Source organism: Stegostoma tigrinum, chromosome 28 (genome assembly GCF_030684315.1).
Source record: "Stegostoma tigrinum isolate sSteTig4 chromosome 28, sSteTig4.hap1, whole genome shotgun sequence".
Taxonomy (NCBI): Eukaryota; Metazoa; Chordata; class Chondrichthyes; order Orectolobiformes; family Stegostomatidae; genus Stegostoma; species Stegostoma tigrinum.
In genome coordinates, this window is record NC_081381.1 from 35,516,688 (window position 1) to 35,543,869 (window position 27,182).

A 27,182-nucleotide genomic window follows, 5' to 3' on the forward strand; every position below is an offset into this window, starting at 1 on the left:
TTTGGGGATTTCTGCAGTGCACCCTGCTGCCACGATGCATTGAAGGGAGTGGACTTTTCTCTTTATTCATTCACGGGAGGAGGGCATCGCTGGCTCGGCAGCACGTATTACCCATCCCTAATTGCCCAGAGGGCAGTTAAGGGTCAACCAAATTGCTATGGGTCTGGAGTCATATGCAGGCCAGACCAGGTAAGGATGGCAGTTTCCTTCCCTAAAGGATGAGTGAACTAGATGGGTTTTTTTGACAATTGACAGCGGATTCACGGTCATTGTTAGATTATTAATTCCAGATATTTATTGAATTCAAATCCCATCATCTGCTGTGGCGGGATTCAAACCCAGGTCCCCAGGACTTTGTCTGGGTGTCTGGATTAACAGTCCAGTGATAATACTACTCGGCCACCGCCTCCCAGAATACTGAATATTCTGGATGGGACACTAATCAAGTGGGTTGCTTTATCCTGGATAGTGTTGAGCTTCTTGACTGTTGTTAGGGCTATAGCCATCCAGACAAGTGGGGAGTATTCCATTACACTCCTGCTTGTGCCTTGTAGATGATGGACAGGCTTTAGGGAGCCTGATTGTTTCTCAGAGCCCCAAAATTTTCTGGACTTCAAGTATTATCCAATTACCCTTCAAAAAATTCTTGCTGAATCTCCACCCAGCACCCTATGAGAGGCATCGCATCCCAGATTATTACAAACAAACACTATTGACTGTTGTTCACTTGGCCAGCTTTTTTTTGGTAACCATGCAGTCACTTTTCCATTAATCTCACAGGCTTCAATTTTTTCAGGCACTCTATTGGGGGTAATTTTGAATTTGGTAGATCTACAAGCAAACCCAAACTTACTTGATAGAGAGGTCGAGGAGGTCTTTTTGCTCCCTGGATGCTGAAAGATAATTGTATCTTTGTTGTATCCTTTCCCTTCTAGGCCAACCTCCACTACCTGAACCTGCAGCAGCGGGGTGCTCCATTTCACAGTGTACTTCGGGCCAACAGGAACCAGGCTGCCAATGTCTGGCTGACTCCTAGAACAGAAGTTATGGAACAGGAATTAAATACTATTGCACAATCTTGTACTATTACCTAACCAGAAATTAAACCTGGATAAATTTCAGCATTGTTGTGCAATAAAGTAAAAGAGGAGGAACACAGAATGCCAACTCCCAAATTGTCAGAAAAAGACAATTGGTGGGAAGCTATTTATCCATCGAGAAAATCACACAGCCAAGACCAATTCAATATCCATTTGTCTTCACTTTCCAGTAGGCTTCACTGGGCTGTTCTGGACATGGGGACAAGAATTAGATCTTTTTCTCAGTTGAATCCAGAAACAATGGGAGTGACTTTAAGAGTGGTAACAGCCCCACATCAGATATCAGACACCTCAGCACAGATTAGATTGCATCATGACCTTCCAGCCTTTATGTGCAAATGCATCAATGCACTGAGCCCAATGGAAAAAGCCATGTCTAATACATTTCAACAGAAGCAGTTCAAAGGATGTATATGAAGAAGCATTTACAGCAATTCTGAAGTCTTGCATACACGTACGGAAGAGATAGAGGACAAGAAACGTGAAAAATATTTAAAAAGTTACGAGTTCATCACGATTTCAGACTGAGGTTTTGCTCCCTTATGGTACAGTAGTAGACCATTTTCAATGTAAATTCTGGGCTTGTCACACGTGTGCAAAGGACCCTTTTTCTGCAATAGTATGTCTCAGATCAGGTGCCATACAGCAAGTATTATTTAAAGCTCCCTCTACATAAATCTCAAGTTCAGAAAAGAACATCACCGCTGCACTTTGCGACATTGCCACCCCAAATTACTAACCAGTGTCACATCAGAAATGATTCCCTGCCATGCATCAACAGTCAACGCCAATAACTAGGTTGGCACTCGGTTCACTTCTATAGTTAACCACTAGAGGGACTTATCATTCAACAAAATCTGGGTTGGACTTTAAACTAGTGAGCAGAAGTGACTAATCCCATGAAACTGCATGGCACTAACTCACCAAAGGCTCCTTAGACAGTACTTTCTAAATTCAACAGCTACTCTCTGGATGGACAAGGGCAGCAGATACATGGAAATGGCATCATCCACAAGTTCCCCTCCAAACTACATGCCATCCCAATTTGAAAACATACCACAGATCCTTCATTGTCACTCCTGTAAGACGCTACAGAGAGCTGCGAACACAGCCTAGTCCATCACTCAAACCAGCCTTCCACCCATTGACTTCTTGCTGCCACTGGAAGGCAGACAACATAATCCAAGACTCCTCCTACACTAATTATACTGTCTTCCAACCTCTTCCATTGGGCAGAAGATACATAAGTTTAAACACACATACCAAGAGATTCAAGAACAGCTTCTCCCTGGTTGTTTTTTTTTCCCCTGAAGAAGTTCTTCAAATTTTCAATTTAATATTGATCTCACTCTTTGTACCTTCTCTGAAGCTATGACACTGTATTCCTCACTCTGTCCTATTACCCTAATGTCCTTTGTATGATATTAACTGCCTGAACTGCATGCAAAACAAAAACTTTTCACCGTACCTACATCCAGGCGACAATAATAAAATCAAATCAAAATTCAGGGACGTCCTTTGTAAAAGCAGTGTGGTTCTATTACCTTTTATGGACTGCAACGATTCAAGAAAAAAATCACCACCTGATTCAGGACAATCAGTGAGCAGCAGTAAATGCTCACCAAGTCAGTGATGCTTACAATCTGTGCATAAATATTTTTCAAAAAAACGCATATTTATCCACCCTCCATTAGTAGGTCTACACCTAGTTGGCTTCAGGGGACCATCATTTGTCTGACATTGGAATGTTCACTGTGCAACTTTACTCACTCTATTTCTCTCCAGTGAGAGAAATCAAGGAAATTATTTTAAAAGGCATGTTTATCTCAGGTCCATAATGACAACTAAAAGTGTAGGATTTACAGTTTCACCTCCTACACAGCAGTAATAGAGCCCTTTTCAAAGATTTGCCATCATGTTAAGATTCTACCGAGGCATAGGGACCAGGGAGCAAAAGCAACATAGGACAGCCATTTACCAATTGTATTTACATTGTACTATTTCCGAGACAGCGAGAAAATGGGAGCGGGAATGGTAATTTGTTTGGACATCATCAGATCATAAATTGGAGCCAGTTTAACAAGGACTGTATGTGAGGGTGAGTGGGAAGTAACACCAACAGCCTGGGCTGGCAGCATTAGGTACTTACTTTACATTGATGTTGGCACAAATGAGCAGATCATTGAGCAGGAACAGACGGCGCTCCTTGGATTTGAGGATCTGCCCCTTCTCTCCATAAACCGTCTCGGTCAGAGTCTCACACAGGATCAGCTGCCGCTGGCCAGAACTTAGCAACTGCAACAGGATCAGAAGACACAGTGAAAAACTGTACACACAGACTTTATGATGGGAGGTTATAAACTAAGTTAATAATGTGGATGGGAGCAGGTTACACTATCATTTTCATCAGGGCAGGCATCCAGGTGAAAGCTTTGCTTGTGCAGCGGACAAAGGCAATTTACGATTTAAAAAGGGCAATTTGCCAGGGGTTACAGTCTAAGAATATGGGGTAAGCCATTTAGGATGAGACATGAAAAAATTTCTCACCCAGCTCCGTGGAGTGGTGAGCCTATAGAATTCTCTGCCACAGAAAGAGGTCGAGACCAAACATTGAATATGTTCAAGGAGTTAGATATTGTTCTTAGGGCCAAAGGGTATGGAGGAAAGAATGGGAACACAGGACTGAGCAGAATAAATCAGCCATGATTAGACTGTATAGCAGATGAGTCTCACAAGGGCTGAATGGCCTACTCAGGCTCCCATTTTACATGATTCTATGATTTTATACAGCTCTTTCCTATTCTTCATCCCATTGACTGATCATGCAGTTGAGCCTTACAGATTTTCCAGGTGCCAGATTTAACACCAACCTCTTTGGAGCATTAGACAAGTGAAACTGAGAGAATTAAAATCTATCAGCTTCTCATACCAGAGAGCTGAACTGTGACCAGGCTGATAAAGCGCATGTGGGTGAACCCAAAACTGGTCTCAGCAGTCATGCATCCCATAGTGAATAGCTACTGAGGTTCACTGTCTGCATTTGCATTTGATGAATAGCTATTTGGGCATTGCATTAGCCTGGGGTTGGTGGAACTGAACCCAGGTATGTCACTGTACAGTGCATGAAGAATGGCAATTGCCAGCTCATAAATTAACCTGTCAACAAAGCAGATGGTTAATTAAAATCACTACACTGTTTAGCAGCCCCTAACACCCAGTAGGATTCAACACTGTTAGAACCAAACTTCATATAAAAGTGTGTACACTTTTCATGGGAGTGTTGGGGAGGGGAGGGGAGCAGAACGCACACGGGGAGCATGTTGAGAGAGTTACACAGTGACAAATATGCCAATATTCAGAATGCAAGAAGAACGGTGCATAGTTTTTCCATAATACATGAATATCATACAAAATCACTGCAAAGCAATGCCTTCAAACTTAAGCAGTATTCAACTTTTTCCAAGCTTTCCTTTCTCCTAGATTTTAATAAAGTCTGTGCCATTTACACAAATGCTATCAAATTTGCTCATTACCCAAGAATCTAACTTTAGCCCCATGCAAATAAATCCAATGCAGTCAGATTCACGGGTGTGTGAAGGCATCGTCACATTGTTATACTTCGTGCGCAGGATGTCAATTGCTCGCTTATTAAATAATCAAATGTCAACACTGCAAGCTTAAATTATTAAAATTGTTTTAATACTGTATTTTATGATGTAGCTGCTGGCCAGCCACTAACACCAGGTAGCGTTCAGCCTTCTTTGAGCTTAATTTACATTTAGAAGAGATATTGCATAATCTTAGAAAGGGCACCACTGCTCTACACTCAGCAGTTTTCCTTGCACATTATGTTAATTACATTAGTCAAATTGCAGCACATGGCCATACACAAAATGTCAGTTAGCTCGGAAAAGCTGCGTCTCAGCTCATCTCATGGTGCAGTTGGTAAACGTGTTGACGCGCAGCTCGGTTACACAGAGGATGATCTGACACCCGAGAACCCATCAGCACCAAGACAGCTCACCTCTGTCTGCTCAAACAATGCAGCAGCTAGCTGTATACTACCCACTGTTTAATATTTGCTGCCTTCTGTCTAAGTGAGCTTCCATTCTCCATTCAGGGGATGCCTGCCAATGCCTAGACACTGCCAATCTAACAACCTCCCGATGCATTGTCAAGTGCCCTCATTTCTGACACAGAATGGCAATTAATTATATGTGAATTCATAGGAGGGTGAACACTGCCAGATTATGAACACCATTGCCAGTCAACTAACTTCTAATTTCATCTAGACTCCACATACGCACACAGCTGGGGATCACTGAATGAGGTATGGGAGTGGAAGTCACAATCTGTTTTCAGGGCACACAGGCGATTTGTTCACATGTACAGGCCATTTATATTTGTGCACAGTCTGTACAGAGAAATCCTGGCTGAATACTCCCATCCTCTGCCCAGGGGCCTGAAAAATCACCAGCAGCAAGGCTACTGCCCGGCATGTACCCAGGTTCAAGGCAGGCATCAAACTTAGCATTACCACGATTGGTGTGACACTGTACCACACACTGGACGGGCAGTGAAATCACAGAAGAGCTGATTAGAGGCTTTTAATGTAAATGGATTTCAGACACAAAAGGCACATTCTTTTTGCTATAGCCCCATTCAGATGGCCACTGAACGACTCAATCAAGGGGCAAAATGCTGTTCTTGAACTAAATTGCCTGCCTTGTGTAAGAAAGTAAAATCTGGCGGCGAATGAAGTGTCTCTAATTTGCAGACTATTGCCAACCCAAATAATCAGCTGATATTCTGTGCTCGGATTTTAAATCGTGCAAATGGAACAAAAGTTCTCTTTGGAGGAAAATGCTGCTACTTCCAATATTGCAGCAAGTATTTTTTTTGGTGGGGAGGGGGTGGAGGTGGGGCAAACAGAGTGGAATCAACTAGAGAGCGTGAGACAGACAGACAGAGAGCGCCCGAGAGAGAGAGAGAGACAGACACACCCTGACAACGGAAAAAGAAATAGGCAATCATTCCAGGGACGTGTATAATCAGGAATAGTCTGAAATAACAAAAGCAACTGCACAAACTATAATTTTCCAAATTTCTAAACCCTTCACCCTAGTTTCTAACAGCTTTACAACAGACAATTTCCACTCTTGGCACCTGCTATTGAGCTCAGCCAGTTAAAATAACAGACTTCCTATAGACAAAATTTTGAAGGATGGCTAGCCTGAAGGAGGGATGATAAATGGATAATTAAAAGAAATGGTTTGTGATTTATCCCAAGATCTTCATTTCTCCTGCTATTTCCCCTTCACATTGCCTCTTTACCAAGAGAGGCATGTATTTACATTGCTCTTTAATGACCAATGATGTCTGAAGAGCTTTAAAGCCAATGACGACTACTGAAGTGTCGTCACCATTAGAATGTCAGAAACTGCAGCGGTCAATTTAAATACAAGAGATGGGAATAATTCCAAACAAATAATGTGATCCTCCCACAGCCTCAGCTTCTACAGGACCGGCCGTCGAACATTCATTGGTCAAGACAACCCGCTACTACTAAAATAGTGCTGTGCAATTTTTTTTCAAAAACCCAACAAGGTAAACTGGGAAAATCTGTTACTGGGTAAAACACCTGAAAACCAGTGCAGGATGTTTAAAGAAATGTTTAACAGGGTACAAAATCGGTTTGTACCAAGAGGGAAAGCTGCACTTCACAGAAAAAAAAGTCACAGACAACTGAAACAATAGGAGAAATAAGAGTTAAATGAAAGGGCTTATAGAAATGCAAACTAAAACACAAATCTTGCTGAATGGGAAAGATGCAAAGACAAGCAAAGGGCCACAAAGCAGCTTTTATGTACCTCTGAAAGGAATTGTGAAAGGATTCTTGCTAGGGACACCAAAACCAATAAGACATTTTCTAGTTACATAAAATGAAAAGCAGGTGGTCAGGAGCAATGTTGGCTCAGTAAAGATTGTCAATGACTACAGGGAAATGGCAGACAGGTTAATGAATTACTTTGCCTCAATAATTACTATAGAAAGCAGGACAGTTTGCCAGAAGTCCCGAGGAAACTTACAGTAGATTGAGAACAGGGACTGAATGAAATTAATGGAAATAAAATGGCAGTAATTAGGAAACTAATGGAATTAAAGACAGGCAAATCCCCAGGATCCAATGGTTTCCTTTCCAGGGTGTTAAGGGAAATAGGGGAGCACATTGAAGATGCCCTAACTATAATCCTTCACAGCTTCTTAAATAAAGGGGTTATCCTTCTGGAAAACTGCACGTCAGTCCACTTTTCAAAGAACGACAAAAGAGGAAAACCAGGAAATTACAGACCAGTCAGTCTAACATATGTGATAGGGAAGTTGTTAAGAGTCTGCAATCAAGGATGGGTAACTGAAAACCTTAAAAATTCAGTTAATAAAGGGAGAGCCAGTATGGATTCACGATGGGTAGGTCACACCTGACAAACCTCACTGAATTTCTTTGAAGAGGTGACTAAGACAGTGGACAGGGGAATGTCTATAGAAGTTGCTCATATGGACTTCCAGAAAAAAAGTTCCATATAAGAGACTTTTAACTAAGCTAGACACCCACTGAATTGAGGGCTAATTGTTGGCATGGCTGGGAAACTGTTTGAAGAGCAGGTGACAAAGTCAGGATAATGGGTTGGTACTCAAATTGCAAGATCTGACACTTGTGGTACACCACAACGATCTGTGTAAGGGCCTCAATTATTCACATTTACAACAAGTTAGATAATTGCATAGAAAGTTATACATCAATGTAAGTTGACAACACAAAGTTAGGCAGCATTGTAGACAGTGTAGATGAAAGTATAAAGTTACAAAGGACGTACTGATAGATGAAATGAAACAGGTAAAACCATGGTAGATGGAGTAAGCAAGAAAGGTCATCCACATTGGGCCAAAAAGGATAGTTCAGGGTACATTCAAGGTGGCATGAAGTTAAGTACAGCGGATTAGATGCACTGATCTTTAAAATGTCACAAACACAGGCATAAAATAATCAAGAAAGCTAATGAAATGCTGGCCTTTGTAACTGGAAGACTAGAATACAGGGTTGCAGTTGTACAAAATCCTGGTTAGAGCCCACTTGGAGTATTGAGAGCAGATCTGGACACCATACCTTAGGAAGGGTAAATTCGCCTTGAAGGGGTACAATGCAGGCTTATTAGAGTGATACCTAGACGTCAGGAATTAAGCCACGAGAGATTTTACAAATCTGTGCTTTTTTTGTTAAAATTTAGAAAGGTGAAGTATGATCTGATTGAAACCTTCAAGATATTAAAAGGAAAAGACAGTTTCTCTTTATCTACCCTATCTCTACTGGTTGGGGATTCTAGAACTAGGGGGCAAAGTGAGCAACTCAGGGCCAGGTCATTCAGCAGGGGCACCAGGAAGCACTTCTATACATAAAGGGAAGGAACTCTTTGGAAACCTAGCACAAATGGCAGTGAATGCTGGTTCACTTATTAACTTTTAAATCCGAGATAGATAAATACTTGTACAGCAAAGGTATTAAGGGATATGGGCCAAAAGCAGATACATGAAGTTGGCCACAGATTAGCCATGGTCCCACTGAATGGTGGCCTCAGTCGAACATCTCATGCAAAAATTGTTCTCTTCAATGGTACAGCAAACTTGCAGCAATGCTTTTGTCTAAAATTGTGCTTACTGTGGGTAGGATACTGAAGCTGGGGATCTCAGGGATATAAAAAAAAAGTCTTGAAAAAGATTCCACTTTACAGAACGCATGGAGCTGGGGGTCTTAAAATGTATAAAAGGTTGATAAATCCCCGAGGCCTGATCGTGTGTATCCCAGGACATTGGAAGATGATTGTGGGGTCCCTTGCAGAGATATCTGTATTATCAATAATCATGGGTGAGGTGTTGGAAGACTGAAAGGTGGCTAACATTGTGCCAATGCTTAGAGGCCACAAGGAAAAACCAGGGAGCTACTGACCCGTGAGTCTGACATCAGTGATAGATATGGTGTTGGAGGAGACTCCAAGAGATAGGATCAACATATATTTGGAAAAGGTAAGCACTGAATAGAGATAGTCAGCATGGCTTTGTGTATGGGAAATTATGTCTCACAAATTTGATTCAGCTTTTTGAAGAGGCTACCAAGAAGGGAGTTGAAGGTAGACTGGTAGACGTTGTCTACATGGACTTTAGCAAGGCCTTCAACAGGGTGTCTCATGGTAAACTGGTTAGTAAGGTTAGATTACAATTGGAAACAACTTGGTTTGATGGTAAAAGACAGAGGGTGGTAATAGAAGGCTGCTATTCTGACTGGGGGCCTATGACCGGCTGTGTTTCGCAAGGATTGGTTCAGAGCCCACTGTTGTTTGTCATTTATATAAACGATTTGGATGAGAACATAGGAGGTATGGTTAGTAAGTCTGTGGACAGTGAAAAAAGGTTTTCAAAGATTATAAAGAGATCTTGATCTGATGGACCAATGGGGCAAGAAGTGGCAGATGGAGTTTAATTTCAGAATCTAAGATACAATCCCATGTGCCTGTAATTCAACAAATCATTCAAGGATTCCATTAAACATGTACTCATCACTGAGATGGTTACAGTACTGGCAAATTACAACTCTTATTTTCTTTTCAGTTTATCCCTTACCATTGTCTGTCATTATGTAAAAGTAGGGATTATAATCAAAGAAGATTATAATTGACACTAACTATGTTATCTTTTATATTTACTGAAGTTATGGCATTAATAATAAATTGTTAATTTCTGTTTAAGTTGTAAATTTGGTGTCAGATATCTGCTCTTCTTAAAGTGCGATTATGAGCAGCTTTTATGGTCATCAAAAGTTTTAATTTCACTATGTTGCAAATCTCATGTTAGCAACGGTCATTTTGTCTAGTTTGCAAATATTTTCATAACAGTGTAGACCTGGAGGACTGTCCACACTTTGTTTCACTATTAACATGGAATATGTGGTAGGGATGTGATGACTGACGGTTGCACGAGTTTACACAAAGCCAGTTAGGTCACCAATGTTTCTGACCTTGTTGAGGTTGCGGTCTCCAGCACTCTTCGCCAGCTGCTGAATTTCTGCAATCTGATCCACCACCCGCTTCTGCTCATTGAGCTTCTCGGCCAGCGTTTCCAGCTCCGTCAGGGCAAGCTGCAAGGACAGCCGGTCAGGGTGGCCTTTTGGTGTATTCTTCAGCATGTCCTGGGACCAGCGGCATAGGCAGTCAGAATTAGAGTGGGCAAGAATACAACCATTAGCGTCCAAAAGTTAAAAGGCAGGTGACTGATTCAGATATATCTGTTCCACAGAAGCTTGGTAAGGAATTACAGGGGAAATCAAGTCAAAAATCAAATGTAGAACAAAGGAATGGGAATAAGGTTTCACAATTTCTTAAATGTTTAATATCCTTGTACTGTCCAAGGGGTGGCAACAGCTTAATGGTAGCATTGCTGAACTGTTACTCCAAGTGACCCAGATAATGTTCTGGAGATAATAAAATGTGAGGCTGGATGAACACAGCAGGCCAAGCAGCATCTCAGGAGCACAAAAGCTGACGTTTCGGGCCTAGACCCTTCATCAGAGAGGGGGATGGGGGGAGGGAACTGGAATAAATAGGGAGAGAGGGGGAGGCGGACCGAAGATGGAGAGTAAAGAAGATAGGTGGAGAGAGTGTAGGTGGGGAGGTAGGGAGGGGATAGGTCAGTCCAGGGAAGACGGACAGGTCAAGGAGGTGGGATGAGGTTAGTAGGTAGCTGGGGGTGCGGCTTGGGGTGGGAGGAAGGGATGGGTGAGAGGAAGAACCGGTTAGGGAGGCAGAGACAGGTTGGACTGGTTTTGGGATGCAGTGGGTGGGGGGGGGGGAAGAGCTGGGCTGGTTGTGTGGTGCAGTGGGGGGAGGGGATGAACTGGGCTGGTTTAGGGATGCAGTAGGGGAAGGGGAGATTTTGAAACTGGTGAAGTCCAGGTTTGAATACTGCCATGTCAGATGTTGGAATTTGAATTCAAAATTTTAAAAATCTGGAATTGAGTTCAATGATGACCACAAAACTTTTTTTCTGGGAAAAACCATTTGGCTCACTAATGCCCTTTAGGGAAGAAAGCTGCCACCCAGATCCATCCAACTGCCCTCTTGGATGGACAATAAATGCTGACCTAGCCAGTGACACCCTCGTTACAAGAATGAATTTTAAAAACCCAGCATTGTTGTGCTCATCTGCCGGAAATAATGGCCCAAGGAAATGTAATTATAGTCGTAGAATCACCGAGACACTGGGCTTCAAATTCATTGCATTTCATTTTCCCTGTAAAAGATATTGATTCCTTTGGGTACATATATGTAAACCTAGAGTTGGTGGGTTTTAAGTAGGTGGTGGATGGGAAGTCTCTACACTTGAAGGGCACTACCCATAGTGCATCACATTGCTAATCTTGGATAGTTCTGGCTACCAGGAGCGAGAATTCCAATTTTTCCTCACTCTTGATTGCCACTGACATCCCAAAACTACAGCCATTAATCAGTTCAAACTAACTCGGTGCAGACCAGAGATTCAGCCGCATACCCACGGAACAAGGCATGTGCAGGCCATGAATTTACACATTTAAACAGGACAGAGTTTGACAATATTTTAACCAAATTGATTAGAACGAAGGAGGAGATAGTCACAGTTGGGTTTAACTTGCCCTCACCTGAAGTAATAGAATAAACTGTGGGAATCGTTGGATTGGCTTCACCATCAACCCATAGAGTGTTATCCGGTCTGAGTTAGAGGCTTGTTTCCGCTGTGAAGGATCAGACAAACTCAGTAAGTCACCCGTTTGCCCACGTCCGCTACATATACCATTTGCCAAAATGTGTTCTCAACATGTAGCACAAGTTTCCTGTTGGATCTTCTGCACTTCCAAAAGGCTACGCTGCATATTAGCACTGGAAGGAAACATTGTGTAACATCAACATTGTGCTATATGTTCGAAGTTCCGAGGGCCATAATTGCAATCCCAGCTCAAAAACCAATTCTCAGAGATAAGAAGACAAAGGAAACTGAATCATATTTTCCACCTGGGCTCTGCAGTTAGGTGTAGGAGTAGGAAAGGGAAATAAACCAGAAGAACACATGTTTTATTTTAGGAAAGCCACTTTCATTTCTGATACACAAAGGAATGCAGCGGACCAGGAGATAATGCAGTCCACATGACTTACTCCCTCAGTTTTAACAGCACATCCGAAGAGAGCCACAATACAATTAATTGCTTCTGTAAAAATGAACAGAATGCAATTGGAGCAGCTGAATTAGATATCACATTCTTTGGAAGATTAATATAGGACATGAAATGTTTAACAACTCAGTATTAATTCATTTAAATGAGCAATGGAACACTTGCACTTTCCAAGCCAGCTGCTTTCTGTTACAATGAGACACAAAAGATTGGACTTGCTGCCCCCTAGTGGAATCAATTCCAAGGATTCCTCACCGATAGCATTTTAAACAGTACATTCAAACGTTTCACAGAAACCCCTCAGCATGTCGAAAAACCACAACTGGAGACATTTAATTTTTATAAAAGGAAGACAGTCATAACCACTTTCCTTTCCAAAATGCAAGCAGAATAAAATAAATTCAGAGATAATGATAACTGCAGATGCTGGAGAATCCAAGATAACAAAGTGTGAAGCTGGATGAACACAGCAGGCCAAGCAGCATCTCAGGAGCACAAAAGCTGACATTTCGGGCCTAGACCCTTCATCAGAGAGGGGGATGGGGAGAGGGTTCTTGTTTGCATCCGGTACGGCACCAAGCCACAGAGAACAGCAGGTTTGAAGGGCCATCTGTGATGAAGAAGCTGAACCTAGCCAAGTTTTAGCAAGAACAGGTACAATCGATGGCTTCAATGGCCTTCAGGCTAGATGGTGAGATGCTAGTGTTAAGTTAGTTGTATTGTTTAGGTGGCAGATTGACAGTGGAGGATATTAATTAGATATCTTGAGCACATATGAGAAGGGCCTGCGCTTCAGAAATTATATTTTCAGCCAATTAGAAGTGTTTGCATCATAACATTTGACTTGGGTACAGTTTCCCTTTAAGGGGTTGTTAGTTTGTTAATTCAGTTAATGGTCTGTGTAGTTCTACACAAGTAGTGATAAATGGATCCCTCCTCATTAGCCTGGCCACAGCGTCTACTGACAGGTACTAGCAGCAACATGGGAGCAGGAAAGCTGACGTTTCGAAATTTTCTGAAGAAGGTCTAGGCCCGAAATGCCAGCTTTCCTGCTCGGTCTGCTGTGTTCATCCAGCTCTACACCTTGTTATTTCAGATTCTCCAGCATCTGTAGTTCCTACTATCTCTGGTACAATCAGTGGATGGTTGAGGGAGTGGCCATTCAGCCTCAGTGCCTATCCCACTGCCATGGCTACATTTGAGACCAGGTGTGCTAGGAAAGGAAGCAGGTGATTTCCACTGGCATCGCTTGAAGTTTCTGCGACCAGTGGGTGCCGAGGGTCTGGAGTCAATTAACATCCTTGATAGCATTATTTCTATTCAGTAAGTGCTCATTATAGTCTTCAGTTTTTGCTACAGCACCCCTTGGTTGTTCTTTACTTGTGGCAGTCTAGTCATCTGGATTCCCCACTACCGTAGATTGGGTTCAATTCCGGGTTGAGGAAGCATAATCTACAGAAACAGATAAACTTGCCATTTTTGCTGCAAGATCTCATCTGAAAATGCAGAATAATTGTTCTAAGTTACAATTAATTGATTCGTTTTGGATCAAATAAAATGAGTGATGCAAGATTAAGCAAGCTGAGAGAACAACATAATGTATCTGACAGCAGTCACATTGTATCCATGTACCAGAACGCAATCATGACCTTTTCGGGTATTAGAAATCAGAGAACCCCTACAGTATGGAAGCAGGCTGTTCAGCCCATCGAGTCCACAACAACCCTCCAAAGAGCATCCCTATCCTATCCCTGTAACCTTGCATTTCTCATGGCTAATCCTCCCAGCTTGCACAGTATGGGCAATTTAGCATGGCCAATCTACCTAACTTGATCATCTTCAGACTGTGGGAGGACAGACACAGGGAGAATGTGCAAACACCACACAGACAGTTGCCCAAGGGTGGAATTGAACCTGGACCCTAGCACTGTGAGGCAGCAGTGTTAACCGCTGAGCCACCGTGCCACCCCAATCATTACATCTGCACTGTTCAAACTAAAACAATGTAGAAAGGGATTGCTGAGGTGCTACTGGTGTGCATTAGGAGGTACAGATACGAAATGCAGCATTCTCTGCATTGACCTATCAAGAGAAGGATGTGTGTGCAGTATAACACTTCATCATCCATCTCCAATTTGTTTAACAGGAATTTGGAGGGGACAGCAAACATTAAACAGCTAGCCTCAGTTCAAGCACAAGATCCATATCAGATGATTCCTTTGAGTATCTTTGTACAGCTCCCAAGAAAATTCTTTTTTAAGTGGGAAAATATTGGGTTGTTTTTCATGTGTTTTCACATTTTTGACAGTCATTATACTCACGAGGAGTTGAACAAAACTACTTGCAAATTGGCTGAAAAGTACACAGGCAAAATGATCAATGACAGGGCTAGGAAGTCTCCTTTTAGCTGAACTCACCTTCAGGAATTCCAGAAAAGCTGGTTTAGTCAGGCAAGCCTTCTTAATGAGTGCCATTGCATTGGTGAAGTTATTCACATAGTCACTATATACATCGAGCACCATTGACTTTGAGAACTGCAAGCAAACAAGAAAATAGTGTAAATTCCACAAGAGTTGCAGCTGCAGGTTAGGATGCCAATTTGTAGTCAACATGAATCAAGTGCATTTCTTGTGCTGCTGTAAACCAAACCCTCAATATTATTACGAACACCCAAGTGGTGCTTTAGGAAAGCATTGGACTCTCTTGTCACAGCCAAGCCAGCTCACTCTGGCCTGAGGGGGTACACTGAACATGGGCGGGGATGTAAAAGACCATAAAGATACTCTCACCGAAGCTACAAAGAGATCTCCAATTTTCTCCGAGACATCCCACTCAGCTACCCGTGAAGACAGGGCAATCTGAAACATTGAGTGGCACTGAAGAACTTCTTTCAGACGGTAAAAGACCACCCGCAGCTTCCTCAGACTCAACAATTTTGGCTCTGCTTCCAGCAATGGTTTCTTGTACTCCTGAGAGAGAGCGGGAGAGAGGAGGAAAGTGTGAGTGATCAGAAACATTAACGAAATTCGTTCGGCTAGGGCAATACAGATTCGTCAAGGATCACATTGTCAGTGTGTGTTCGACAGCTTGTGGTAAAGAGATGGAGCACTGTGGTCCCCAACTTGTGGCACTTACAATAATGTGATGAACTGCAGAGTGTCATGCTTTTACTTTTGCTTGCTCCCCAATTAGGAAAGTCTGGTCATGTGGTGATAAGTTTGAGACAAATACATCCTGGTGGTATCAGAAGTTTAATCATTCAGGCAATGTGGATATCACTGGCAAGACCGAGATTTATTGCCCATTCCAAATTGCCATGAAGGTGATGCTAAGATATCTTTTTGCACCTTTGCAAGTCCAAGCTGTGCAGGTATATTTAGAATGTTGCATGATTCCTGAATAAACGCAGGATATAATGATACAATAACAGCCCACTCGGCCCAACCTGTCCCCGCCTCGGTTACTACACAAAGCTTTTCACCAGAATTGCCACATGACCCTCACAAACATTGTTCATACACAGACCTTTTGTCAAACAAAGTCATGTCGCCTTGATTTGGTGTTTGTCCCTTAACAACATGGAATGTAAGCAACGGCATATTAGAGAGTTCCTAAATCTTACCTGCAATATCCGCTTTAAAGACTCAACATAACTCCGCTCGCTTTGCACAATAGAGCTCAAAATATGCCTTCGCACAATCTGTAAGGAAAGATGCACATACCAATTTATTGTCAATGAAGGATATTCCAAGAAGTATCACACTACAATCACCACGTAGAAATTATGTTAGAAGAAGTGTTGCTGGTGACAAAATCAAAGTCAAAAATAAGGAGGCAGAGAGAGAGAAACAGAACTCTAGCTTGACATCAGTTAACAGAGAAAACTAATGCAATCTATAATATCTATCGCATCTTAAGTGCTTAAAACAAAAAAAATCATTGTATGGTTGGCCAGCATCAACATAGTTTATAAAAAGGGATACAGTGATCGACAGACACTTACATTTTTTAAGTTTTTGAATATATGGTAGTAGAGTACATGAAGGGGAAATTAGTAGATTTAATCCTTCAAGTTCCAAACAGCATTTGATGAAGTGCTACACAAAAGCATGATAGGCAAGACCAGTGCTCATGGAGTTAGAGGTAACGTACCAGAATAGATACAGGACTGGTTAAAGGACAGGGAACTAAGAGTAGGCACGATTGGGGCATTTACAACTTGACAGGTATGGCAAGGGGAATGTTGCAAGGATTAGCTGTGGGGCCTCAACAACTTATAAAATCAACACTGACAACTTAGACAGAGAGAGAGTTATGAATCAGAGTTTCCCGACAGTACAAAACTGGGTGGAAACATTAGCTGGCAGGAGGACCTGAAGGTGGAAACAGACAGATTCAGTACCCGGGCAACAAGGTATCAGATGGAGTATAATGTAGGGAATGTGTCAGGTTATTCAGCTGGGTCTCACGAAAGGCAGAATGTTCCTTCAAAGGGGATGAAATCCAGAAGCGTTGCTGTTCAGACACACTTGGGTACACTCTTACAGAGAGCAGAGAAAGGTAAAGCATGCAGCTATCGCAAGTAAGGGAAACTGCATGTTGGTCTTCATTACAAAAGGATTGGAGTATAAGAATAAAGAAACACTGCTACAATTGTACAGGACCTTGGCACATTCATGTGTGGAAATCTGCAGTTTTGGTCTTCACCTTTAAAAAAGGACATACTTGAGGCAGTACAGGTGAAGGTTCATCGGATGACTCCCTGGGCTGAGGGGGTTGTCCTATCATGACAGACTTAGTAAATTAGGTCCATATTCTATAGAGTTTAGAGGCCAACAGCTGATCTCATTTAAACATTCATGTTTCTGAGGAGGCTTTAGTAAAGCAGATAATGAGAAGTTGTTCTTGCTGGCTGGAGAATTAAACACAGGTGCACAATCCCTGGATAAGAGGCAATCGTTCTGGACTAAGAGTAATGTCTTCACTCAAAGGCTGTGCACCTTTGGAATCCTAACTTCAGTGGGTCTTGGATGCTGCCTCATTGGATACATCGAAGGCTGGAACAGTCAAGATTTTAGACTCTCAGGAAATCATGGATTATGGAAAACAGGTGGGAAAGGGAAGCTGAAGCCACAGTTCAGCCATGATCATACTGAGATCACACAGCAAGCACAATAAGTTGCATAGTCAATGCCTTTCTCCACTTTCTTGTGATTTTTTTGTCAAGGTCGTATAGATGGCCTATTGCTCAGATGAAACAAATATTGCAACCCTCAAAAGCAGACAAAGGACCCTCCACCTCTAAGGGAACTGATGATCTAGAGGTATTGTCATTGAACTGTTATTCCAGAGACCCAGGTAATGTTCTGGAGACTGAGGCTCGAATCCTAGTACAGCAGATGGTGCAACGTGAATTCAATTTTTTAAAAATCTAGAATGAAGAGTCTAATGAAGACCATGAATCTGTTGTCAAATGTCACAAAAAAACCCACCTGGTTCACTAATGTCATTTAAGGAAGGAAACTGTCATCCTTACCTGATCTGACCATGTGACCCAGACCCACAGCAATGTGGTTGACTCTTAACTGCCCTCTGGGCAGTTAGGGATGGGCAATAAATGCTGCCTGGCCAGTGACATCCTCATTCCATGAAGGTTTTTTTTTAAATCTGAAACCAGAACTACTCTTACTTGTAGTAAGAGTACAGAAAATTATCCCTTTTAAATGAACATCCAGAATCATTCGAATAAACCACTACAGTGAAGAAAAATCACTAGTATTGGTTGGATGAAGTCAGAAATGTCGAGAGAGGCCAAATCAATAAAACGATAAGTGACCTCCTTGTAAGTATCAACTCATGAGCGCAATGGTCAGAAAGGTGGGAACAAGTCCCTCACTCGCTCTCTGCCTTATTTTTGCCAACTGGGAAACTATGTGCCCATCCTCCTTACACAAGCCTGAATGGTGAGGAATTGCTATGCAGCAAGCAACAGCAGGAAACCTCAGATTTTCCATTTTTGTAACCAGAGTCAGCAAGACCAATTGCAAGTTTCCTGATCAGGCAGAGATCAAGCAGTTTAATAATCTTGGGACATTCCCACTTTGAATGACGTAGCTGTTGAGCTGTGCAGAAAAAAAAAGAGGTATCAAAGGATGCAGAGTTGAAGTATTCAAGGCTACAGACCTGCTGAGGGGTCAGCCCTGCAGGCATGGGACCGAGCTCTGGGGGAGGATGTTTTGAGTCGGATACCTGGACATCAAGGTATCCAGCGTCATCCTCCTCATATTGATCTGGAAAGAGAAAATCAAAATTCAAAACTATGTCAAACACTAGAAGTGACCCCATAATACGCTGCTGTTTCATAAAATGGATACATTAGGAGATGGAGGATATTAAAGATAAGTGGCATTTTACAAGGACCAGAACAAAACAGAAAAAGAAGTCAGAGTTCAAACTGGTGATTAATATTTCTTCTTCCCTCAACTTTCTCATTATTCTGTTTTCTTCTTGTTGTTCCATCTCTAATATCTCCCACACTAAACAGTCCATATATGAAATGTGGACTCCTCTCCTCTCTCTGTAGATGCTATGTCCAATAGGCTGGGTGTTGTCAATATCTTCTGGTGTACTGAAATTCCCAGTCTCTCTAGTTTATTTGCTTTTTGTTTATAAAGCGATTCACAAGTTCTGACCAGGCCAGAATGCCAGGAGTAAAGTGCACAACACTACAGTAGCCTCATCACCTCCAAGCAAGGAATGAAGAACTTGTATTTTAAAAATAAAATCAGCCAAGCTTCCTGTTAGCAGTCATTTCATGAACTGTTCAGATTGAAGATGGGCAAGGACAGAAGACAGGTGCTAACTTTCATTGGCAAAATTTATACAAGGTGAAGTATGGTTGCTATAGATGAGGACAGCTCTCACTCCTGGAAATAATCAGTGTGATTCTGAAATTAAAGAGAAGGCCAAGAAACAAAAACAAACAAACAAACAATCTTATTATTTCCAAAATCATACTTGTCTTGTCTTGTTTCACTCATGTAAACAGATAGATCTAAAAGGAGGCTATGGTCTACAGAAAACTTAGCATTTTTAAAATGACAATTTCTGTCGGCTTTGTCAGCAACACAGCTCAAAATGCAACTCCAACAGCAAGTGCTTCCCTAAAAGATGGGCTTCTATTTTTGGAACAGGTCAATAAGATTACATAAGGAAGTCATAAATTATAGCTGAGCAGGAAACCCTCACTGCATAGATTAGATCATTTGAATGCGTATTTATACCAAACAGACTTACAAACTAACATTGCAGAAGAGGCTGAACGATGGTATCTGGATGGGAAAAAATGATATCAATCTTCTCACAATAGGTCAAATCTTTAGCACCAGCCTGTGTTTTAAAATAGATGCTGCTGGACACACTAGCTGCCTTGCGCAGTTCTCACTCAGACTCTTGTGGAGAGGTGAAGGTGGTCATCAAGAATTGGGCTACTTAGGTAATCGTGTATCACCAGCCAATTTTATAACCTGCTCAATGCTCTTTTCTACCCAGAGCCTGATATAGAAACAGGTGCTTGGCACCACCAGCCAAGACCAATTTCACCGAGTGTTGTAAGCTTACTTACTCGTAAAGAGCATCACAATGAGCTGTATATCCCCTACACTCCAGCTTTTACTCAATTAACCATATATTTTAAATGCAAACAGGCTTCACAATACTCAACTGAGCTAAGCAGTAGCATACTGCAGGAAAAACTCTACAATCACCTCCCAGTTAAATACTGTGACTGGCAACTAAAATTTCTTTCCAGCATACAAAAAGATGGCCGGATGAACACCTTGCAAACACATGAAGTTAGTTAGGTCTAAATGAGCTCCTTCATCACTCCCTGGAATTTTGCCTAAAGTCTCCCTCAACAGCAATTAAAAACCTTACAAATTCTCAAACTCTGACTTCCCAATACTTTTTGTGAATGTTGCTCACGTCACCATGACTGTATTCTGTTAATTTCACATTTCTCTGAAATCAACCCTCTATGTGCACGTTCCAAATGCTTCCCTGGGGATGATCTCCAGCTTTCCTAATGTGGTGGGATTGATGCTGATAATTGTGGTGCCTTTAAACATCAGTAACCGGGCGGTGACAAAGATTATGAAGGTTATGTTACCAGAGCAGTAGGCAAGTTGTCAGAGAAGACAAACAACAGCCTATGAGTAAACAAGCAGCAAAATGTCTAGAGGAGGTCGGACGATGTTTTGATAAGGCTGAAAGATCAGACCAAGACAAAAGTAACAGGGCGGTGAGATTATTAGAACAAGTGCTCTTTCATATTTTAGGCATTTGCTAAAGAAAATCCTAACCCATCTTCCCTATTTGACAGGGTGCTAACTTTCCATTAATGACTAAGTATGGTCCATTTCTAAGCACAGTCAGAGGCCCATTGCAGCCTACAGCTTGTATGTGATAACAAAATGTAAAACAACAGAAAAGATACCTTTATAAAATGTGTAAGAAGTCACAAGATAGAAGAAGTGTTGCACTTCCATACAAAGTTCCAAAGTAATGACATCAATTATGATTAAAGAACCCATGAATGCAATTCAAACTAATGCCAATACCTTGAGGCTCTCTCTTTTGAAGGAATGACACTTTACGCATTACTGCATTTTTTGTTTTCTCCAATCCATCCTTCGTCCCATTTCTTGCTGCCTTCATTAGCTGCTGCATCTGGGTAACGGAAAAACATGACAGTTAATATGCATGCACAACAGAGCTGGCATCCTAGAGCTACTAGCTTTATACCAGTGATACTAATCAAACTGAGGTTACCAACATCTGGAGGGACCACTCCTCCAGGTAGCTGTTCTTTCAAAATAAAAGCAAACGTCAAGCAGATATTCTTCCAGCAATAAAGTTTTTCTTTTAGGGAAAGAATCACATCAAGGTCCAGAATCCAGAAAATCACTGGGCTTCAAATTGATCATCCGCACAGTTTTCTCTGTTATTGAAGCTGTTATGATCCTTGCACCTTCCTGGTCTTGTTTCTCTGAAGCTTGACATGCAAGTTCTCAACATGTTCTTCACTCATCATCAAAAATCAAATAGTTTACACCACTGATTAACGTTAGTAAGTTATGGAATTTGAGCAATCACTCCCACGAGACCATAACACATGGAATGAGGACACAGGTAATTTGGGCCTTCAATTCTGTTTTGATATTCAATAAGATCACGGCTTTAACTCCACTTTTCCTGACTACTCCAACCTTGACTCCCTTAAATATCAAAAACCTCTCTACAAAGCCTAGAATATATTGAATATCTCAGCCTCAGAGCTTTCTGGGGTAGAGAAATCCCACAGAAGAAATTCCTAAGGTTGTCATAAAAGCCTTTGTTTCTATTCTTAGTTCTAGAACACCCTATCCACCGCCAGAACTAGCCTATGAAACTCTCTCAAGATCCTATATGTTAAAGAAAAACTTCTTTGAAACTTCAATCGAAAAAGGTCCATCCTACTTAACCTTGCCTTATAACCTCTTCACTGGAATCAGCGTAGAGAACCTTTTCTAAACTGCTTCTAATGCAAATCTAACTCTGCTTAAGGCTGGAAACCAAAACCAATCATCACACTCTGGGTTGAGTCTTGCCAACGCTCACTTTCACTTCAAAAGGCGTTACTGGAGTGTGGAAGCATAAAGAACGAAAGCAGTCTTGTGAGGCATCAGACAGTGCACTTTTTAAAAAGAAACGTAGTATCTGATAAGGTATTTTGTGTAACGTAAATGAATCTGTTTACGATCCTTGATTTTTCAAGATTGGCAAGGTGAGGAATGGTAGTGTTGGGAAGTGGAACATTGCTCACTTGAGGTGCCCAGTATTAGCTCAAGCACTCGCAGGGCTAGAATTGAAGAGACAGATAGAGACTAAAGCTTTCTGCCTGTGCTTGATCCCAACAATACATCTCATCTCCAACCTCAGAAAATAACATTATTGCAATGGTGTCTTATCTCAATCCTGCCATCCTGTAACTTTAGAGATTGGGGTCACTTCCTACGTCTGGCCATGCCTTTAAAATTTGGGTAGACTCAACCCACTTTCTGTCTTTTTCCACAATATAAAAATTTTACTCCCTGGTGGTATCGGTGCCACTGGAGTTCTCTAATCTGAGGAGAAGGAGAAAGGTACCTTGCAGTCATATCGCTGTTTCAGCTGCTGTACGTCTCTGGCCCTGACTTTCATGGCCAGGAATTCTCTCTTAGTCCTGGTGTACTTCTCCTTCAGTCTACTGAGATCCGGGGAAAGCTGAGCAGCAACCAGGAGAAGAGGGACAAGTACATGAAAGAGAGATAAAGATGGGTGGCAGAGGAATAGAAGTGCATGAGAGTTAGTGACGTAGTATGAAAAGATACTATGCCCGTTAACATTTAATGAAAAGTGCAATACTGCCACTAGAAAAAGATACAAGCACTGCAGACAAGAAAATGAGGTTAATGTTGGAGGTCAGGTGCTAATCCTATGGGCTTTACAATTTCACAAAAGATTAATAAAGGCCTCCTTTGAGCATACCAACATCTGCAGCAAGAACTGATATCGTCACATAGGCAGCGTTTAGTGCAAGAGTAGGAATAAGCACAGTTGAAGCAAACAGTGTGCCCTATTCAGCAAAATCAGATACCCAGTGATATCAAAAGGAACCAGTTCCAAGTCCAAATGTCGAAAGATACAAACATGTTACCCAAGCAAAATAAAATACAGCATACATAAACAAATGGTATTTTAATGACTAGATTCAACCATTTCTGGTCCAAACTTGTACACTGGCAACTACATTACCAACTTCTTAGAAAACCATGCAAGTCAGAGCCTCAAACTACCTTTTAAAATTTGTTCATGCAATGTGGATGGTGCTGTTTACATCATCACCGTCCATCCCTAATTTCCCAGAAACCAACTAAACGTCAACCACATTACAGAGAGTCTGGAGTCAGGTATATAGGCCAGACCAGGTAGGGATACCAGTTAGGACATTTGTGAACAAGATGGGACTTTCCAACAATCAACACAGTTACACAGTCATCACGAGGTTCTTAATTCCAGATTTTTATTGTATTCAAATTCCACTGGACAATCACATTCCCTGAGCCACAGGTTCCTATGCTGATCTCAATTTGTAGCCAACTGCTTCTCAGTTTGGCTTAATTAACTTTAGCACCTCAACCTTTTGTGGGTTGCAGACTACTTTTTTCTTAAAAAGCACATTTTACATACAGGTTGTATGCACTAGTCTAGCAGACCGCCTCAGAACCTGCAATGATTTCAATTTTCCCTTTAGTGGCATCTAATGCAGTGCTTCCTAAACTCTCCCCCGCAACCCCCCCCCCCACCATGTTACCCAGTCTCAAGAGCTGAACGTTGTTGCAAATCTTCACTGGGTTACTCGGGGTTGGTGGGAGGTGGTGTGGGAGAACAGAGGCCTATTAGAGGAGCATAGCTGTTATAATTTGGTTAGAGTTCCACGGTGATGTCCACTGTGTCTCAGAGTGTGGTTCTCCAAAATATCAACGCCTTTGGCATCCAAACACTTGCTTTGGGAAGTGGCTCTGCACAGTCCTTACTCATATCATTTTCTGATACAGTTTTCCCAGTGTGATTATCTTAAATCCTTTTCCTGGTGTCCAAATGTAAAATTATCTGTTAGGCATGCAATTTGTACATCAATGTGTTGTCTTTACTCAACTGTGAAATATAAAAGTGTTTGTGTTTTGAATGTATATGAGCTCCTATGGCTAGACAAAGGCCCAGTCCTGAGGTGGGGGTGGAAGAGGGTTGCGGTTGGTGCTATGTGCATTGTATTGTACAACTATATTTCAATTCTTTGCCCTTCTCACCAATGACCTTGTACATTTGGGATATGCATTACTGGATTTGAACATTTCCTCCTGAAAATCACGTCCCGTTTTAATGTCTCCATGAGATCAAACATATTTCAATGTATTATGGAAAACGTCTCACACACGCCCAGAAACTTTGCTGGTTTTTATTCACTCACAGAGAGCGCGACTGATTCCGGAAAATTCATTAAATGTCTTGATTTGACCCCTTGTGCTCCAAAAGGAACATTGGTGCATATCGAGACTGCTCCACCATTCAACATGATCATAGCTGACCATCTACATCATTCTTTTTTTTTCTTCCCCCCTCACATTAACCCTATAACCCTTTATTAAGTGTCAATCAATCTACTTTAAGCATAATGAAAAGGTTGAGCTCCCACAGCCCTCTGTGGTACAGAATTCCAAAGATTCACAACCTTCAAGTGAAAAACTTCTTATCTCAGCTGTAAGTGACTTGCCCCTATTTTGAAGTTGTGCCCCAGGTCCTGGACTCCCCAGTCAGGAGAAACATCTTACCTGCGTCTACCCTGTCTTTCCTTTCAAATATTTGTAAATTTCAATGAAATCACCTCTCATTCTTGACACTCTGGAAAATACAGGGCCAGTTCACCAAAACACACCTTGTAATACTGTCCCACTATTCCATGGGCATGCCTTTGCTCTACTCTCTTCCTGTGGTAAGGAGACCAAAACTGCACTTTGTGCGCTCCTGGTGCAGCCTAATCAAACTTATATGTAACGGAAGCCAAATTTCACCATTCTTGTAGGGGCTTTTGTGGCACAGTGGCAGCAGCACTACCTTTGAGCCTGGAGACCCGAGTCGAAGTTCCACTCGCACAAGAGCTGCATAATAACATCCCTGAACAGACGGATTAGAAAATGTCTCAACTACCTCTGCAATAAAGGCTAACATTCCATTGGCCTTCCTAATTCTTGCTGCACCTGTACACCAGTCTTCAATAACTTATTGACAAGGATGTACAAATTCCTTCCTACATACACACTTCTACCATTTCGGAAATGCTTTTTTGATCTATTCTTCCACAATTGAAGAAAGCCTCACACAGTTTTCCATATTATATTCTATCAGCCACTCATCAAGTATGTCAAAATCCAGTTGAAGCGTGCATTCCATCTAGTTGATGGTCATTAACAAACTTAGAAACTTTATATTTGGGAGCCACGTCCAAACTAACTTACGATATGTACAGAGAACAACCAAGACCAAGTGCTGATTCCATGCAACCCTATTAGGAACACTTTTTTTTTCCCCTTTGCTATCATGCTTTCCATATAGTGCCACCTTTCAACAACAACCTGCATTTGTTTAACACCTTTAGCAAACAACACCTCCCAGTTGCGAACCATTTCAACACCCCTTCCCACTCCTTGGACGACATGTCCATCCTGGGCCTCCTGCAGTGCCACAATGATGCCACCCGAAGGTTGCAGAAACAGCAACTCATATTTCGCTTGGGAACCCTGAGCCCAAGGGTATCAATGTGGGCTTCACAAGCTTCAAAATCTCCCCTCCCCCAATCGCATCCCAAAACCAGCCCAGCATGTCCCCATCTCCCTACCCATTCCTCCTACCTCAAGCCCCACCCCCATCTCCGACCCACTAACCTCATCCTGCCTCCTTGACCCGTCCATCCTCCCCGGGCTGACCTATCCCCTCCCTAACTCCCCACCTACATTCACCTTTACTGCTCCAACCACGCCTTTTTGACCTGTCTGTCTCCTCTCCACCTATCTTCTCCTTTATCCATCTTCTACCCGCCTCCCTCTCTCTCTCTCTCTCTCTCTATATTTCAGAATCCCTTTCCCCTCCCCCATTTCTGAAGAAGGGTCTCAACCTGAAACGTCAGCTTTCCTGCTGCTCTGAAGCTGCTTGGCCTGCTGTGTTCATCCAGCTCTACATCTTGGCATCTCAGATTCTCCAGTATCAGCAGTTCCCACTATCTCTATTACAATGTTTCAAAGGCAGGTTTAACGTATTTACTCAACCTAACCAAAGCTGCAAGAATTATTAGCAATGATACAATACCCTTGTAACAGCAAACCAAGATTTCTCTAGAAACTGTAGCCAGGCAGATGTCAAGCTATTTGGTTCTCAACCCAAGATTTCAAGAACCTTATAAAAGGAAATAACACATTGATGAGTCATTGAGTCATCAATCCAAGTTTTCAAAAGGTTCATTTGAATTTACTACAAGCCTTTTATTTCTCTTGAAACAGAGGAATAAAGTTAAAACATTAAATTTGAGTTGACAAGACAAATGTTTCAAGCTTGGAACCCATATAACTGTCCAAAGATCCAACCAGAAAAGCACAAAAATAGAATTTCCTAACAAATCACACTAATTTAAGTGGTTGCATCCTTAACCATTCTGGTTACTTTGACAAAGCAAATCCATTTACTTTGCTTCTTATACTGTTTCCCCCTGACCTTCTGATTAAAAGCTTTAAGTATTCTCACAGCTGGAGCTTTGCTTCCCATTAACAAAATTACATAAAAATATATTTATAGTTTTAAAATCTGTTCAGATGCGTTATGGTAACTTAGAAGTAGGTGGGGTTTGAACCAAGGCCTACTGGGTCAAAGGTGCCCTGCTCTGAGTTCTGTCTGAGAATAACCTTGCATAGCTTGGTTGTTGAAAGTTAAAGGTTTTTTTGTTCTGGGAAGAAGATGGAAGATGTTGACATCTACAAACAATGGCAAGTATATTTGCGCCAATTGTGAGACTGGAGGTAATTAGATTATTAAGTTTTAATCCTGAAAAGAAAAAAGAAAGCAGGCCAAAAAAGAGGGGAATTATTTTCTTGGAACAAGTGTAAAGTGAAGAGTAACCAAATATAACAGTGCCTCGAGCTGTTAGTCATGTAGAAAGTTACATGAAATTTTTTTTAAGTTTAAAGTATAGGCTGATTAACACT

General features: G+C 41.8%; 1 protein-coding gene across 8 annotated transcripts in view; it reads right to left on the reverse strand.

The window, feature by feature from the left end:
• LOC125466721 (rho guanine nucleotide exchange factor 10-like protein) overlaps positions 1 to 27,182 on the reverse strand; it is a 187,874-nt gene that overhangs the window by 49,950 nt on the left and 110,742 nt on the right. For 5 of the 8 annotated variants that reach the window (XM_048561632.2, XM_048561636.2, XM_048561635.2 and 2 more), the window contains 10 exons: positions 22,537 to 22,653; positions 20,970 to 21,078; positions 18,535 to 18,641; positions 15,974 to 16,051; positions 15,141 to 15,320; positions 14,769 to 14,885; positions 11,824 to 11,916; positions 10,168 to 10,338; positions 3,250 to 3,395; positions 854 to 1,032 (listed from right to left, as the gene is read on the reverse strand). In XM_048561632.2, the coding sequence (XP_048417589.1) occupies positions 854 to 1,032; positions 3,250 to 3,395; positions 10,168 to 10,338; positions 11,824 to 11,916; positions 14,769 to 14,885; positions 15,141 to 15,320; positions 15,974 to 16,051; positions 18,535 to 18,641; positions 20,970 to 21,078; positions 22,537 to 22,653 (1,297 nt within the window). The remainder of the gene's footprint in view (positions 1 to 853; positions 1,033 to 3,249; positions 3,396 to 10,167; positions 10,339 to 11,823; positions 11,917 to 14,768; positions 14,886 to 15,140; positions 15,321 to 15,973; positions 16,052 to 18,534; positions 18,642 to 20,969; positions 21,079 to 22,536; positions 22,654 to 27,182) is intronic. The other 3 variants (XM_048561637.2, XM_048561634.2, XM_048561640.2) reach the window with 1 other exon arrangement.